The 19,034-nt window shown below is 37.8% G+C and overlaps 1 protein-coding gene across 5 annotated transcripts in view; it reads right to left on the bottom strand.

Moving 5' to 3' along the window:
* The window catches only part of SLC22A16 (solute carrier family 22 member 16), a 50,281-nt gene that overhangs the window by 8,878 nt on the left and 22,369 nt on the right, over positions 1 to 19,034 (bottom strand). For all 5 annotated transcript variants that reach the window (XM_065681080.1, XM_065681078.1, XM_065681079.1 and 2 more), the window contains 3 exons: positions 6,859 to 7,335; positions 3,984 to 4,101; positions 1,556 to 2,105 (listed from right to left, as the gene is read on the bottom strand). In XM_065681080.1, the coding sequence (XP_065537152.1) occupies positions 1,556 to 2,105; positions 3,984 to 4,101; positions 6,859 to 7,335 (1,145 nt within the window). The remainder of the gene's footprint in view (positions 1 to 1,555; positions 2,106 to 3,983; positions 4,102 to 6,858; positions 7,336 to 19,034) is intronic.

The raw sequence follows: 19,034 nt of genomic DNA, 5'->3' as shown, positions 1-19,034 counted from the left end.
CTATTTGCTGCTCTTCTGCTTCAGGTATTTTCACATCAACAGCTTAGGTACCCCCACAAAGAATACTGCCAGTGTTGCATTGACACACCTCTCAGGATTTGCCAGCTTCCACCTGGACATAGAATTGAAGGCACAGCTGCATCCCCAGCTTCAGCCCAGAATCACCCCAATGTATAAGTCAAGCAAGGTCTCTCCAAGTCCAGTTTATGAACCCACTAAAAATAGTGCAGTTGCTTACAGTATCCCACTCTTACTCAGATCATCTCTTCCTAATGTCTCTTTCCAGAGAAAAACTTCTGCAGCTCTAAAGGAACTGGGGTTTCTTTCCTCTAAAAAACAGGCTACAACTGTTTACAAACCACGTGTAAACATGATTTGCACCTAGACAAATTATATTGAACCTAAGCCAGTTCAGACATGTCTTAAACCCAACTTGCTTGTGAAGAATGCTACTATGTCTGATGTAAAATCAAGGAAGAATGTAAGATACAGCCCTGAACAAATTATGTTGCATCCCTTCACTAAGCACATGTAGTATGTCAATACATCTATAATAGCAGGAAACCATTTTGATCTTGTGTTGGTAAATGCAGGTTGCAATTATTCCGTGTTTGTTAGTCTGCTAAAATATTTTTGGAAGAGGTGGATATGGTGATTTACGCACTGTACCCCACCATGACGGTTTACTTATCTGTGCAATACTAGCATCCTCTCTTAAACATATCAGTCTACGAATATGCTATTATACATGACAACACAAACTGAATTCAGGAGAGACCAGGTCTTCTGTGTGTCTATGTACATGAACAGTTGCGTTCACTCTACTGATGTGTATTCACTCTACTGAGTGAATGTTGCATAAAGTAAAGTTCATGATTCACTTCTTCATTGGCTCAGAGCTGCATGCCTGATCTAGAAGTCAATGGAATATTTCCACTGATCTCAACAAGCTTTGGGTGAGGCCTTTGATGCACTGAGCTGCCTTTATAAACAACTTACATACCAGAGGAAGACTATAGCCAGACTGTAATTAAAAGAATACAACTAAATTAAAAATACACTTTTGAGAAAAATAAAGTTACTCTTGCTTCTGAGAATTATGAAATTATTTGCTACAGAGACACAAAATATCATGATTATAAGTGATTAAAATGACATTTTCTTCTCTCATTTTCTTAGTTTGTGCCTTTAACAGAGCCATATAAATTTTGTGTTGCTGGACTGCTTCCCTTGGTGTTTGTGTAGATCTGCTATATGCTTGCAGGGCAAAAAGGAGACAACAATATGGTTTTACAAGCGAAGACAGATGGAGAAGAATTTTGTACACCAACAAATTTTAAATTCTCCTTTTTTTTCTTTTTCCCCAGAAACAGTAAGATTCGGAGTGAATGATGCTGCTGCGTTAGACAACTTTCTGAAGGGCTAGCAAGAAACTTTTTGAACAGGGTTCATAATCGAATGAAAAAGTTTTAAAATTGGCTGTCAAATCTATAGACATTTCTAAATATTATGTTCTAGTTCTGTCATAAACAGAATAAGGTACAAAAATATTTACCTATGAGAAAGAGATTTAAATATTCATTGCCTCCTAGACTGACAGAACTGAGGGAGAAGACGTAGTACCCCAAGCTCCCAGTGAACCAGATCAGCCAGACTGTGATGGTTCTTCTTGCAATGTGCCAGTTACAAAACAGGTCTAAGATGTTGTGCTTCTTTGTTGAGGATGTGTCACCGTCACTCATTCTGCCACTCACTAAATCATCTTGCTGGACAGAGTAGAGTTCAGAAACTTTGCACGGAGTGCTTACTTTATTCCATCTTGCCATTATATGAATTACTTTTTGTGCATCTTCGTATCTTTCCTTTGACAGGAGCCAAAAAGGTGTTTCTGGGAGCATCCAGCAGCACAAGATAAAGGGAAGAGTTGCTATGGAGAGAAATATCTGATAGACCCACCAGGTCCGAACCAAAAATCCCACGAGTGCCACAACCATAATTCCCATAGCAAAAAAAGCATGGACATGCATAGAAGCCCAGGTTCGTGCTTTAATGCCAACAAATTCAGTCACATAAACAAAAGCCACAACCAGATAGCCACTTGAAACCTAGGGGTTTGGGGTGGGAGAGAGAAACAAAAACAGTAGTGAGGTTTGTATCTACTTTCTTTGTACATCAGCAATAAAAACAAACAGCTAACAGTGTTCCACATTCATGTACACTTAATTGTCACTGCACTGGCATGTCCCACACTGACAGAAAAAACCCTGCAAACAAATCAGATGGAGAAAAAGTTCACTCAAAGCTTCAGAATGCCCAGGCACTGTATTTTAAAATGTGATTTTTGTATGCTTCTCTGTAGTGGGGGAGAACCAGCAAGAAACACCTGAAAAAGAGCGTAATTTGCTGATGTCACTAAGCCCTTCACCTCCAAAAATCACGTCCTTTCATGACATAGCAAAATGGATGCTGGCGAAAAGTGAGGTCCTGTGAACTAATTGCCACTTCTGAAAATCTTAACCTTGGCTTTTAAGTAGACTATTAATAATCTGTACATCAAGGAACTGCAAATTTACTGAGAATTACCTTCCAGACCCTTGTAAATTATCTCATTAAATCAAAGTTTGACAATGTTGGAAGAGAATCTCGTATGGTTATAGGTTCTTATATGTTATCTACTGAATGCAATTACTGGCATGTTCTGCATTATAGCATTTCTTCATTGAATATACATATTATTGAATGTATATTTCAATTTCTCTAGCAACAGTCAAACTCTTGGTATCTCAAAACATTTCAAAACACAGCTAGAAAATCTAGACTAGCAAATATTCCAGTATATTGTTTAGATTAATCAATTTTCTGGTTAAAAATATTCCAGTTAATAATTTCTGATTCTCAACCCACTGAACCTGGCAGGAAAGCTGTGCTTATCTTAGTGGCACGGAGCTAGAGCTTTAGACCTCCATCTCACAGGTCAGTCACAGTGGGCAGTTAAAACCTACAGAATTGGGCTAGTCAGAGCTTTTTGCTTTTCTAAATTACCTCAGCCTCTAGCATCAACAGCCAAAGGAGTAAGAAAAGGAACTCTTGATGATCTCACTGTTTGAGGCTCAAATGCCCATGCAGTTTTTCCTGCTAGGAAATCCTTCTGAGCTCTAATCAGGAAAAGGGTGCCCCAGGTGCAAGTGCTGTCTTGCCTAATGTACTGTCAGCAGGAACAAAATAAATTATGTGATTATTTTCAAATTTCTAACCTACTTTAAGTAAGTTGCATCATTTTTTCTTCTGATAGCATTCTAATTTCTTTATGCATCATATAATGGAAGACTACAAATATTATACTTTTGGATGTAAAATAGCAACTCAAAATTGGTTACTATGTAAAAATACTGAATATCGGACACTGGATATATATCACACAAATATATAAAATTATGTGTGTCATTATGCACAAACACATATCCTGGAATAACCATAAGTATGTTATAAACATCTAGGTGTTTAACAAGTCTACCTATGTATCTAGTATTTCAGATGTAGCTTAAAACACCAAAGAGATACATGGAAGAAAAAATGTGCATCTCTCCTCCATCACTCAAAACAGTAGAGATAAAAATCATTACTATAGATTCATTATCTTAAGAAAAATATACTCCAATTCTAACAATAAGGAGAAATGCAATGGCAGCCACAATGTGGAAATCAAAGTTTGCTGCTCACACTTGGTATTTAATTACCAGTCCAGCAGAGGTTGGGACGGAGGAAGTACCAAACACTGCTTCATACAGACGCTTTCTATTAATTCAAAGAGGTAAAGTGCTGTGGTCCAAGAACATTCAGACTCTCCCTGCTCTGCTGAAATAAGTGCAACAGAGGGGACTTTAGAACAATGAAGTAGGTAGGTAATAATATAAAGGGAGGTTCTCCTGAGAAGGGGTAGGAAATGACAAGTAGAAAGAACAAGGATGAACATCCTTTCTTACCATAGCAAGGAGGAAGCGCACAATCACAAAACTGTAGTAGTCGAATGCGAAGGCCACTGCGATGCCAAATACAAACTGACCAGTACTTGTGAACCATATAACACGCTGTCTTCCCAGTCTGCAAATCACAGCAGTAATAACATTATGAATAACCACAAACGTTCCATTAAAATATGACAACAAAAATGGAGTTGTATTTTTCTGCAACTCCAGAAAACCTATCTGGAAGTGAGTCTGAAAATACTGTAATTAATACTTCCACTCACCACGAAAACATTAGTTTAGTTACCTGTATTAATTTTTCAGTACTTTCAACCTTCAAGAAAAAGGAAGCTCCTATGGACGGAACTTCCATTCCGCAATTCTTAGCTGGAAGCAACGTGCAGAAGTGAGAATTACTTACTGCTCATCTCCAGTTTCACGTTTAACTTCTAGAGAACTAATCTGCAAATGTACTCTGTTATTTATGAGGACAGTAGGTAAGACTAATTTTTTCACATATTTTATATTAAGTAGTATATAGTTAATAATTTCTAACACAATTTAGCTGTGATAACACATGCCATCTCTTGCCAAACAACCAATGTGGGTCATAATGAAAGGCTTCTGTAACATATCTCTGTCCATTTATTTAAAGTTGAATTCCCCAATAAAAGACTACGTAGTTCCCCTGAATTTTCTGATTGCATCACAGCACAGAAGCATGCATGTACAAATACAGAAATTCAGGAAGATCATTTACTAAGAGCAAAAGAAGTACATCAAATACATCAACAACATAGTAATTTCCGGTGTAAAAAGAGGACATTTAGTAAAAAGAAACTTCTATTTGTTTATCTTCTTCCCATATCTCAGAGAGAAAATATACCGAATAGAGCCAGTTCTCCCTAAATAAGGGAGCACATACTAGCAATAAGAAGCTCATCTGAGGAGAAAACCTAGAAATCAGCAGTATATCTACAAGACTGTATTGAGGATTCATTATATTTTATCTACAAATGTTCTGTAATACAAAATGTGTGTAATACAAAACACTTTTCTTCACTGATAATATTCTCTTGGACTCTTATCATCTAGTCCACTGCCAACAACTTTTCACAGATGTGGATATTGCATTTTCACAGACAGTCTGAAGACTTTCAGGGATGTGGGCTCGTTTATCAGTTTTTCTTCATGAGTATTTGGTGCTGTACTGAAACAAACCCTTTTATTCTCGAACCTTGACCTAGAGTCATGCACAATTTGGTTTGTAATCCCTGCCAGAAGAGATCCCAGTGAGTCCTAGCTGACAGAGCAATTCTGTTGGGAAATCTGTAAACTGGGAATGGAAGAGACCCATAAACTTATTTCCCACCAGCCAGAATGTGTCAGAAAATAATCACTTTCAGCTGTAAAATCTACAGTTGCAAATCTGCAATTCAGAATGTATGTATTATCTTTACTGGCTGTCCATGGCTTGAATTAATGGAAATCAGAACAATACGATCATAACCTTATAAATCACATCTGAATATTAATTAATAAAGCTATGAATGATTTAAAGGGATCCAGAACAAATGTTGGCACTATATTCTGGCTTTGTATTAAACAGTTTTACAAAGCCTTGGATTGGGAAGCAGGATTGAGTCCATGTGTTCTGAAAGCCAAATTAAAAAAAAGATTTTCTTTACTTTTACATTCCATGTTGTAACTCTCCCACCATAACATTGTGCTAATGAAGGAAATCAGAAAATCACATGCCTGGTCTCCTTTTTCTGCTTATACTGTTGACTGCGGGATAAAACGTCACCCTTCACCTGACAGAGCTGTTAGCCAACAAGCTCCTCTATAGAAGGAGATAAATAACACTAAACAAGCCTTCAAAGCAAAACACAGGTACATAAACTGCCTGAGACAAAACCAAGTACAACATAGTTTGGGTGTTTGATATAGATTGAGGGGCATAGCTGGGTGTTCTCAGGCAGGAATGTGTGGTCTTCTGTTGAGAGAGAAAACCAAGAGAAGCAGCATACGGATGTACAAACTGAATCTCTCTAACCCTTCTGAGATCAGCTCTGATGCTGGATCTCAGTGCGTTATCTGAGATAATATCCAGGGAGGAAGTACTGGAGGGGGGAAGGGCTGAAGGACAGCCTTAGTACTGTGAGCAAGAGACTACTCAGGTTGAGTCTCTCCATGGACTGACTCTCCTCATTCTCAAACAGAACTTTGTATGTGCTGGTAAGTAAGTGAAACTAGCTCAGCTCATTGACAACCATTTTTCCTCCCATTTGGAGTAACCTTCAAGAAACTAAAGTTTAAGTTAACCATTCAGGGAAAAACTATATTTGGACAGCAAGGAAAAATACTGTATGGGTATTTAGTTTAAGAACATGGGGCCTGATCAAACTCTCAAAGTCTTTTCATCAGCCCCACAGAGCTCTATTCAAGACAGAGGTTAAGAAATTTGTGATTTTGAAATATACTACTTTTAATCTTCCAGTAGCTGTTTGACTGTTTATTAATATCCAGAAGTAAAAATCTCTCCTCATGGAAAATGAAATGAAAATCTACTCCCAGGTTCTACTGTTGCTATTACTACTAAGTATTGCTACTCAAAGAGCCTAAAATGCTAGCTGCACAGAGCAATGGCCTAGAACAATCGATGATATGAAGTAGGGAAAAAAATCTAAAAGCAAATGATTTGCAAATACATTTTAAAATAGTATCAGAGAAAGAAATTAAGTTAAACATAAGTGTGAATAAAACAATACCCAAACCTCCTGAATTAGGAGTACATAATTATAAATACACAATGAATGACAACAACAAACAGGTAGATATACGTGAAGCTACTGCAATCTGAAGCTACAATTTTCAGAGGATGGCAATTTACCTGTCAGCAATGTCACCAAAAATCACTGCTCCAAACAAGACTCCAAGCATGAATGTAGGCTGGATTAATTTTGCAAGCCATTCTCGGTCACAGACCAGATCCCACTGTGTAACAACAGTGCTCTTCCACTTTGTATCATCATAGAGAAATCCATCAGAACAAGAAAATATGGACTTGTTGCCATCATATTCATATGTCAGATCCAAACTGACTTCTCGTTTGGATCTGCTGCACTGATCAAGTTCCCAAATTTCTCCATTTTCCAGCTGGACTACAATGTAATTTTCTGCTGATGCCCATAGTGTCCAGATGTCTTCTATACTTGATTCGGAGGAGTTGCGGAAAAGAATACTACTCACATTTCCAGGGATCCCACACACAAATTTAGGAGTAACAGCCATGAACACAGATGCTAAGTAATGGATACCACATGACATAGCTTGAAAGACAGTTGCAAAATAAACACATGCTTGAAATCTGTAAAGGGAAAGAAAAAAGTTTACCAAAGAAAAGCCCTCTGTATATGAAAAAAGAATAAATCAACAGAATTAGTTTGCTAGGATCAGTAAATGGAGACATCATTCAGGTGTCTAGTATTTTGTTACATAGTGCTTCTTCAATACTATCTAAGCCCTGCAAGAGACCAAAGATGAGATCCACAGTAATCTGTTGCCAGAAAATAATATTACTTTTAGTCATGTGTTTAGCCATACACAGAGAAGACCATTTAAAAAGAAACAGTTTCGAATTCAAGCACTTAGCTTGAAGCAACCTTCTACCCTCTCAATTCTGTAGAGTATATTCCCTCAAAATAAGGCCTTAGATTACTTGATTGGTTAGAAAAACCTCAGGTTCTGAGGGATGGAGGTATGCGCATCAAATAAAACAAACCAAACACATCATGCACTTCATTTCACCTAATTTATCCATATAACTGTGTTCCGTCAGTCTTCCATCTCCCTATTTTGTCTCCGAAAGGCAAAGAGAGAATGCATGTAGACACATGCAGAAGAAGATAGAATCTGAACAGCGTGAAATGTTTGGTACCAAAACATAGCTGTAAACTGGGTTGGGTTTTGGCTTAAACAGGGTGTGCAGTTCGCCATTAAAGATTGTATCATAAAGCAAATGTGGTAAAAGAATGTTTTATGCACAGCCCGAACTTTGGAATTTTAACAGCTTTTAAAACATGCTTGACATGCAAGTAAATCTCAGTATATGAATTGTACCTGTATTCTGAATTTTGAAAGACTTGCAATGAAGTCTAGGATTACTGAATGCAAATTCTAGACAGTTTCTGATAATCTAAGCATAAGGAGACTTTTCCTCAATTAAATGTGAAAACTATGCACGTAATTAGTACATCTGTTCAGCAAAAACAACATAGCTTTGTCTTCTCTTCCACTTTTTATTTTCTGAAGGCAAACCAATTGCACTAATTGAAGAAGCAGTTATTATTCAGTGAGCTTCTACATGTACATCCCTACTGCAGTACACGGCGGGCCTTGACTGTATGAAAAGAAAAGCAGCTTTTTTTTAATTATCAGAGGCTATCTCTGCTGAAGTTCAAGGATATGGTGCCTAAAAATAATGCTTTGAAATGTCTTACAGGAAAAGTCAGAGCAATGCCAGTCCCCATAACAAAGGTGACCTCTACATTGCTCCTCTCCAAAACGATCTCCAAAATCGACCTTTGAATTCCCATAATTAAGATTGCAGCAGTATTTAGCCTAGGACTTTAAAATCATCTATCAGCACAATTTCTAATTAACTTCTAAACTATCTATAACCAAAATATTTAGATAGAATTTGCTGAATACTTTGTCTTAATGTCCAACTAACTCCTGCAATTAAACAGTTCTCATGTAACATAACTCCATTCACCATCCTCATTCTCCTTTGTCTTTTATCTCATGATTGTTCTTTCTTTCCTTGGTAAATGTAAACCCAGTTGCCCATCCTGTCTTTCCAATAGCATTGTTGCTTTTCAGGTGCAGCGTTTTTTATCCCCCTTTCTCTTGACAACAGCTCTATGAACTTATCCACAGCAGTCTGAAGAAAGGGTTGAATTGGTAAACCCATCATGGCAGCCTAAACTCTGGCTCCACTTCCCTCTTGACGACACGGCAAGGCAATCTTGCAGAGGTGCCGTGCTGCTTTTTCCCAACAAACCTTGTGAGAGGTACTGTAAAGAGAAGCTAAACATACCCACAGCATCCCTTAAGCCTATCAATTCTCTCTCAAGAGAACAGCTTCTTGAGGGTTATGTAGCTAGCCATAAATCGAAGCAAGGCTAAGACAGTTCTGAAAGGCTTTGAGGCTATCCTGGACCACAAAAAAAGTAGAGGTTATCTGAAATGTAACCTCTGTTGCCCTATTAATGCAGACAAATATGGTCAACAACAGTTTTTAGTTATTCTTCTCTAGTTTCATTTTAACTGTTCCCACCAAAAGTCACAAACACATTTTAAAAACAGCAAAGCAAGACCAAAAATCAACAACTTTGACTATTGTTGGTATGCAGAATGACTGAAATCAGGACTAGAAGACCACTAGCAAGTAGCAAATTAAATCCCTAGAACTTGTGCAGTTACATCTACTAGCTAATAAAAAGTGGTATACCTGGTGCCAGGATCCCCAGTATTTGCAGCATCTGTCATTATGCGTCAGGAAACTGCAGTCTCCAGTTGGTATTTCCCAGACAGAGGAAGAATTAAGTAATTTCAAACTCCCATATGTTCTTCTCCAGTTTCCTAATTAGCTCTTGCAGTACAAGAAATATGAGGAAATATAATTTCTCTTCCACCCAGTGAGGGTGAGCAGGACAACTATATTTATGTCCTTTCTTGTTGGAGAGGCTTCAAAGAAGACAACTTCTAAGGATACAGACTGAGAAGATGGCATGAACCAATGCACCACATGAATTTTTAAAACCCAAAACCCAAGAGCATCACCACGGCTCTGATTTGAATCAGGTCTAACTAATTTCTGCACTAACTGCTCCCTTGAGAGTTTCACCTTATGTCTTCCTGAGTGATGCTTGTGATCATACTTTAATAACCACTGTGACAGATTGCTCCACTGTCAAATCTTTTTGTTGGAAAGTTTCTCATTAAATCTCATCTTGACATCTCTTTTTCCAGTGTAAGACTATTAGCAGCTTATAAAACATCCTTATGCAACCTTAAATAAATCTTCCTTGTTTTTTATAATTTCTTTGTACAGATTTATGAGCTATCCCCCTCTACTTACTAAAACTATACAAATTACAGTCCCTTACCCTTTCCTCATTTTTTCCTTTTGTCATATAGCACAGTTTCCACCCCTCTAAAAAGCAATAAGGGATTTATTTTAAAGAAACACTTGTGTCATGCCATATTTCATTCATCTTTCAACGGTTTAACTTAGAATATTATATAACTGATTATTGTAAAACCGTTCTTCCATTTTACTTTTCCTTATTTATATCCAATGAAGAAATCCACTCGGCAGTTATTATTTTTCTTACCTAATTTGCAGCACTTATGCTAAGCAAACAGAAAAAGCCAAACAATGCCATATACACATTAATAGATGTTATTTATGCTGTGTATCGATTCATTTAAGAACAGGAAAACATGGTTTTTACAACAAATGGCCATGTTGCTGCAGAATCCTGCAGGGTGGATTGAACTGCAGATTTAACCTCTACATGCTCAATAAAAAAGCCAAGGAGTAGGCAGGGGGAGCAGGAACAGGAGAGAATGAGGCTTGATATGAAGCTAGAAAGGTATTTGGTAGCACCAGTGGCTGGAGGCATCCCAAACTACACAAGCGGGCTGCCACCACACTAATGGGCTTCTCCCCAGCTTGTAAAACCTAAGTACTGCCCTCTCCAGTAAAATTCCATATTGGGCTGGGCTAAGACTCTCTCTGTATACATACATACATATATATATATATATATATGCACATAGATATATATATATGTGTAAAAACACACACACAAAGTATTCTGAAAGCCCTCTTTTGCTCCGAAGGCAAAATCCATTGCCAGCTACAGTAGTCATGTAGTCATCCCCACTGCATGCTAAATGGAAAAGCATAACATTACGAGGCGTGGAGACTCTCCTCTGGGTGGGAAGATCTTTTCTAGAAAGACCAGTAGGACAGAGGTCAGAAAATTTGTTAGCTTGCATCGTTACCAAAAAGGAATTAATTTGGCCATTAGTGCAAATATAAAGAAAGCATGAAAAGTATGTGGGGAGGTTGATATGTGGGATGGAAGAATACTGTAGATGCATTGAACTTTGCTTTCCAGAAGAGCTGAAGATTGAAAAGGCACACAGACACAGGCCCGGCCTCATGGTAGACATGGTAGACTTTGGTTTTGCAGAACAGTTTGAGGCAGCAGACAGTGCTGAACACAGAGGAATATAAAGCTTTTGCCTGCTCTGCTGCTAATTTGGGACCCCTCTTTTGGACCTTTGGGTGCATGATTTTTTTTTCCGCAGCACTCTTGTCTGTGGCCATTTCAATGTTATTCCCTAATCTTAAAACCCCAGAGTCGCAGCTTCTCTTCCTTGTGGGAGAACTTGATGCTGGCGGAGCACTGCCCACCTGCCCGGGGAACCAGAAGCAGCCCCTAGCAAGGCTTTGCTATGTCAGGAGGTCTCAGCAGAATGCATACAGGTCATACACTTCAATGACCCTGAGGTGCAGGTTAAAGTCTATGCTATCCTTGATACCTACTGTAAATTATTAACTCTTTTCCTGAATTCTTAAGAACACTGGGCTGATAAGTAACTCCTTGATTACTAAGCTTTAATCTCTCTATTACAGGCAAACATGTAATATAAACCTTTTCGTAACCTCATCAAACTCCATTCTAAAGCTACATTTCCCTGAAAAAAAAAATAAATATTACTGGTCATGCATCAGAATTGCACAAAAATACTATTGCAGCAGCAATAAATACTCTCTAAATTCACCAAAAGAAAGAAAAGTCTGTGATCTGTTTTCCTGAGCTGATCTCAGAAAGGGCAGTTTTTGGCAAGGGTAATTTATAAACCAGTTATTTTCGCATGCCCCCACCGGACTACATAACATATATTGCTGCAAACAGTGGTTTTCAATGACCTATTTTACAGACTGTTTTTTCTTTTAAAATAAACATACTTTTTGCATTCTTTAAGATCTGTAAACATGATGATTATCCTAAAAGGTATGATAATCTCTCCCAGTGTTTTTCCATCTCTTCAGTGACTTGCCATGGGAGATAATTATTTGGCAAGCACATTTCGCCACTCTTGCCAAGAGTGTCAAATATAGAAGTCAAGAAGACTTTGTAGGTTACTGCTCTAGCATAGAGACTCCTAATGAATGCCAGAAGTCAAATGAGCATAAAACTGTCTTCACAAAAGCTTGAGCAAGACACAACATGAAAATGTTCAAGTCTTTCTTAAATATTTCCAAGAAATTTCCTCCCCATTATTATTTTTTCAGTTTACAGTTTATAGTAAACAAGACTTTACATTTTCTAACTTCTCCTCACAAGTTTTAAGATCTCACCAGTAAGAAAAGCAACAGGTAATATCATAATGTCAATGTTGAATTGAAGAAGTATTATTCCATAAAGATAATTAACCAGATCTCAGACCACTGGCACTCTGTCTGTAGTCTCATGTCACAACTCTGTGAGCCTGTCACTGTAAGGTATTTCCTCCCTTCTCCTTTCCTGCTGTTCATGCATCCCCTGACACACAGTGCACTCTATCCTCAGTTGCAGTGGTACTTTTTATGTGGACCAGCTGTGAATTTTATCTGGGAAACTGATCTAACTTGGAAAAATAAAAAAGTCAAAATAGACGATGACTAAAAAAAAAAATAAACTAAGCCACATTAGTTGCTTGATCCAATTTATACTGCATCCATGCAAATGATCTGCACCAGTGTATTTAAAAGGTGGTATATTTCTCATGCAAAAATACCTGAAGTGGACATTGCTGCATATGCATTAGAGAATAAACCCCCAGCCTCAGACTACTTTTACCATTGTCACTTATTGCAGGGACAAAACTTACTGTTGGACACCAATGTTAAATAGAAGATGTTTCTGATAATACATGTTTCCTTGTCTGTCCGTCAAAGAGAGGAGAGAGGGAATTACTACATATTCATCAAAAGCTAATATAAAGATTTAAAAGTCCTTTTAGTGTAGGATAGAATCATGAGGCTGTTCTGTGATTAGCAAAAGATTAGCACAATTCCACAGATTTTACAAGAACTGTTTTACTGTTGTTTGTCTTTTAAACAACTTTCTTAGCAAACTGCTTACTCAGAAAGCGCAGCATGTTTTTGCTGTGCAGTGTACACTCAACAGGTTGGCTTCAGTGGAAAGAAATTTCCAGATACTTACTATTTCTGAAAGAACTTTTGTTCAGCAACCACTTTCACCTCTGTATCCCATCCTGGTTTGTTCTTTTTTTATTTTTTAATGTGAGAAAAGCCATTCAGCATTCTTTCCACTCTAAACCAAAAAGCTATGATGCGTTTTCACATTCGGTTTTTGAGAGGAAAGCAGTTGAATGAGTCTCAGAAGCAGTATTTTTGTTATGTGCAGATTTGGAAGCAGCTTTAAATATACAACAGACATTGCCTTATTTGACTTGCAGCACCAAGATTAAACCTTCTTCCCTCCTAAGGGTAGTTTAAACTACCAGTAAGGCTTGGTCTCAGCCCACATAAGCAAGATGGTTATTTCCAGAATTTGCTTTCAGAGGCAGATGTTGTGTTGGACATACCAACAGCACAGATGCAACAGGAATAAGAAAACCTGTAGGGATCAGAAAGGCCCCAGGAATTACGTATCATCACTGGTGATAATGTATGTATGTATCAACATGCAGTCACCAAACAGCAGATATTTACCAAATCACTCTTACTATTGTTTAAACCTGATTCTCTGAAGTATTGTAACACTTCTATCCCATTGAATTTATGCATATTTTGCTCTGATTAACACAAGCCCAATATTCATTCACCAGAGTCAAGAAGAAAAATACATTGGCTGCTCACTACTGCACAATGGCAATAAGCAAGTCACATTAGTGTAAAAATCAAGAATGAATGCTATGGAATTAAAAGCCATGCTTTTATAATACTTTTTTTTTGGCAATTAATGGAACAGTTCTGTGACTGTTTAATCAGGCACATTAGCTTTCTGTCATCACTTGTGACTAAAACAATCCAGTTGATAAATACTGCTGGGTTTCAACAGTTTAGTAGCATAGCTTTCATCTATGGACAGCCATGCACCGCAGAAAGGGCAGCTGCCGTTAAAGGTGCCCTTAAAGGGCAGCAAGAAAAAAATCCTGACATCTTGCTTGCTGTCAGGAGAAACTGCAGTTTTTCTCCTTCACATATTTATAGTATCTATCTTACAACTAGTAGAAATAAAGCAATAAAAGGGAAATAAAAAATGGGCATTTAAAACTATCATCAAAAATACTGGTCAGACATGAAGTGGTACACATTAAATCCTAACCCTCTTCTGGTCAGCCTTCTTCCTGATTATCAAAATCAGTATGAAACAAATTTTTGTCATTCTGATAAATTTGCACCCACGGAGGTACCCATAAAGCAGGCCTTGAACTTGAGGTCATGGCTCCAAATGGGTCTACAGCAGTTACCAGTGGAGCAGCAATCACAGTGGGAACAAGGCTCGCAAGCAGGAAAGGACTGTGATTTCAACAGCAGTTCCAGCACCTTCTGATGGCAGAGCTGCAGTCAGTCTACTTCATTCTAGTTTTCCACTTGTCTTTTCTGCTTTACGTGTGTCAAGAGCATATACAAGATAATTTAATTAGAAAAGAACATGACCATGCAGGTTTTAAGTTATTTAGGTTTGTTTGGAATTAGTGTGAGGTGTCCCTGCCCATGTCTGGGTGGTGGAACTTGATGATCTTAAAGTCCTTTCCAACCCGAACTATTCTATGATAGTTACACTTGAACAGTAGTAACACTTCAGGTTCTGTAAACGTCTAACATCCAGAAAATGAGCATGTACTCTCTCTGCATGCTATTAGTAGTGTTACTTCTCACAGGGAAAACTCAAATTTCTGGTAACACTGTTTTCTTTTGGTCAGCCACTTTATAGAGGACAAATACAGATCAGTTATTTAATTCACTTCCACACCGTAGTGTTTCCATCAGCTTATGTAAGCAAATCATTTCACATCAGAATCTGTGAAGTGTCTAATGGAATTTAAATGCTTTTATTGAGATTGCATGCAATTATAGACATACGCAGTACTTCATTATAAACAGTTATAGTCCATTCTCCTTTTCCCATTTAGGAAATCTGATGTTTTCTGCTGATTGCCTTGATGACACATTGCATTAACTTTGTTGAAACTATGTAATTTATGTAAATTTAATTTTTTTATCTGATATTTTTTTGGATGAAGCCTTGGGTGGGATGATTTAGTGTGAGGCGTCCCTGACCATGGCAGGGGGGTTGGAACTAGATGATCTTGAGGTCCTTTCCAACCCTAACTATTCTATGATTCTATGGTTTTATTGGTCACTTATCTCTTCCATGACCAACAGACAGAGGTTGTCTATATTTTTCTTGATTTCTTAATGGAAAGCAATATTTTAGTTTCCTGTCATCTTCAAGGAAGACAATTCTACTACCTTCGTCTTTAAACTGTTAAAATTGGAAGCAACATAAATCAAAACCAAAGAAATGTAAATTACAGATTTGACTGTTCCTAAGGCTGAGCATGCATTTTGACTTCTTATAAAATATATTCTGTAATACTTATTCTACCTGCTCATACCAGCATACTGCCAAGTTCTTTCCTTGGGTGTTTCTCTTATGGTAGCTGATACAAGAGAATGGTCTGGAATAATGCTGTTTTCTAACCTTACATAAATATTTACAAGCAATATACAGGTCTCATTCGCCACAAAAATCCAGTAATGAAGCTGGATTCTGCTCAGACCTACCAGGATCCTTCTACATATATCTGGTTTTGTACCAGCTTCTCCCTCTATTCTCAATGGATAAGTGAGACAGAACTGAGCTCGACTACGCTGATCTACAAACAATGACACTTATCTGAGGAGCCTAAAATACAAACATAAGTGAGATGAGGTCCCAGTTGCTCTGACCCTGGAACTAACACGTGCTATCTCTGTCTGAAGGGTGGAGCTGTAACAAGCTTATGGTATTCCCCACCTCTGCTGACCTACACCAGTTACAAAGACTAAAAAAAAAATACAGAAAAGACAAAGAAAAATCCAAACAATAACTTGTTCTGGAATACGAGGCATTAATACAAATCACTTAACTTACATGTGGCGTCATCAATATAATCTCACCATATATCCGATGGCTTTGTGTCAGAGAATGCTTTTGGATAGTTCTTATCTAGTATTGCTCATTTTTCACCATTTGTATTTGACTTGCTGTCCAACACTAGGCAGACATCCACCAAATTCAATATTAGATCATGGATATGGTAATGTTTATTTACAGAACAAGGGCTAAATGAGTATTATTAGTAATATTTTCCAACTTTTCACCAAGGACACAAAGATCTACGCCTGCAATTTCAGGCTAAAAAAAATTTATTTGTGCCTATTTTTTAAATTCTAAATGATTGCATTAATCTTCTTTTTTCCTTCTCCGAAAGTTTAAGGTTTTATTCCCTCACTTTCCATACCTCTGGGATTTCATGTCTCCAGAACAGGCTTGATCTCTTATTTCTCTGATCTTAATGCTCTCCATTCAACAGTTCAACACAATCAGTCTTTCCTGGAATTAGCTGTATTCGAGGAACTGACAGCAAGTATTAATGGAAGGCTAAGGACATAGCAAGCATTGTAACAGTAGCATTGTTGCATACGCGGCAGTTTCTCTGATGTCTGACAGTGTTGCCTTGCAACCGAGCCATAGCTACTTCAGTTGGTATTTTTTGTGTCTTGCTTTTTTTTTCCATATTTCTGAGAAGCTGAGAATCTCATGTTCTCACTCAGCTGCTACAGCTTCATGCCCCAAGCTACCTTAAATAAAATGTCAGCTGTGTATGCCTCTAAATTCCATTCTTGTTGTGTATAGCAAAATGGTAGCGCAGCAATTTTCATAGCGTGTGCTGAAGGCTTCTGGGGCCTTAGAAAAACTCTAAATTTAACATTGTTTTCTACTTGCACCATTTCACTTCCTGCAATAAACTGGTCAAATTTTCCATGAGTAAGCCCTTTCATAAAACATTTCCTTCCAACTTTGAGATATCTTAGTACTGAAAATCATGACTACTGAGAGAAAACTATTGACAGAAACTTTCACAAGAGTAATATCTCAGTCTGAGGCATTGTATTACAGGGAACACACTGTGCAGTGCCTTATATATTTCATTTTCATTCATACCATAACCTTTTGGGATGGGACAGCTGATCATCAGCTCCTTGATGCCTGTGATAATTGCCTCATGCTGCCATAACTATATCCATGCTACAGCTTCTGTAGAAGTCACCCTGGGGGGCTGCCAACATTTCAGAGGTGCAGTCTGAATCTCAGCAGCTGTTTTACAAATCGTAATTGATTTACTACCCTTAACTGTGGCTTGTATTGCAGGTTTTAACCTTAAAGAAGTAATGGATAGTACAAGTGTAATTTGATCCTGGTTTTATTTGGTTATTTTTCTGTTATTGTGATCTACTTTTTAATCTGCTTCTACTGTTATAATCTACTTTTTCAGTCCAGAAATAGGCAGGGTGATATTGCCAGCACTGTACACTTCTGTCTATGCAGATCCTGCATTAGACTGCTTCCAGTACAACCTGGATCCCAGCAAGCACTGTTAGTACCATTTGCAGGCCACACTGCTAGTGTGTTGTCATTGTTATCCAGGAGCATTTGCCAGTATCCAACTGATTATGAGGCTTGAGGCTATTTCTACTTTTGCCTGGTCGGGCACAGATAATAAGGTCTTTGTTTAAGCTTTAGAGTCTGCCCTGTGAAAACGCATGGCTAGTCTTGCTTCTCCAAGGTTATGCAGAAACAGGATCAAGCACTCTTTGCAAAATATTCAGACACCATCACCACCCCCAAGAAAAAAAGGAAAAAAAAAAAGAAATGCAGTCAGGTCCACTTATTTTATCCTATGAACATCTGAGATGAGCACAGACTGACTCAGATTTTATAATATAGCATAGCTATAAAGCTGAAGAACACCTATCACACATTTCTGTCAAACACCACCCCTAATTAGGAGCCAAAGGAGGACTTCAATTTGCAATTCTTCTGTCTGGTACATTCCAGTAAACACAAACAGCTGTCCACTTGCACATTTTGAAAAGTGAATGACAGATACGTTGTGATAAACTTTTCCGCTGTATAGAATACCCAGTATATCACAGAACTGCTAGAGTTTGAAGGGACCCTAGGAGATCACCTACCGTAGGCAGGGACACTTTCCAGTAGACCAAGTTGCTTAAAGCCCCATTCCAGAAAAAGCTGGTAATGCTTCCATTTTCTAAGTTAAAGCTAATTGTCTGTTCAAATGCTGAATGTGACTGTCTGTTTCTCCATACTAACTTGGAAAAGAAAAACCAATTTCTTTGCATGTCCAGCAAGTACACTTCTCCAATTGAAATATCTACTATTCTTGGGGAAGCTTTCAAGACATCTGTAAAATATTTCAGTTTAAAAAATAATTGCTTGAAAGTATTCTTTTTTCTTTTTTTTTTTTTTTGTGAAAAGAAGTGGTGAGCATGATCTTTGAGATACTTGGGATTCTCTGTTATTTGATAAAACCCCATGAATTCCTGGAAGTAACATGCACACACCACAATTTGCAGAAGATGCAGTCTGATCACATGGGCTGTGAGCTATGAAACAAGAGAGAGGATAAGGTCATCAGCATCTCATAGGAGCCTGGAAAAGTTCTGAGGTGTGAAAAGACAGTAGACCATTTGGTGTAGGACTTTAAAAGTGAACCAAGAACACTACAAAGGAGGGAGAAGGGAAATGGCGTTAACACTGAGTGTTCTAATGTGGCTACTATGGCACTGACCAGCAGTGCCTGTGTTGTAGAAGGCCATTGCAAGAATCTCTCCGTACAAAAGTCAAGTCTTTATTTTTTCATAAACTAAGCATAATCTCTGGTCTATTTATGAACACTACAAAA

This window comes from Lathamus discolor, chromosome 5 (genome assembly GCF_037157495.1).
Source record: "Lathamus discolor isolate bLatDis1 chromosome 5, bLatDis1.hap1, whole genome shotgun sequence".
NCBI classification, from domain to species: Eukaryota; Metazoa; Chordata; class Aves; order Psittaciformes; family Psittacidae; genus Lathamus; species Lathamus discolor.
This window is presented reverse-complemented; position numbering and strand designations above follow the sequence as displayed.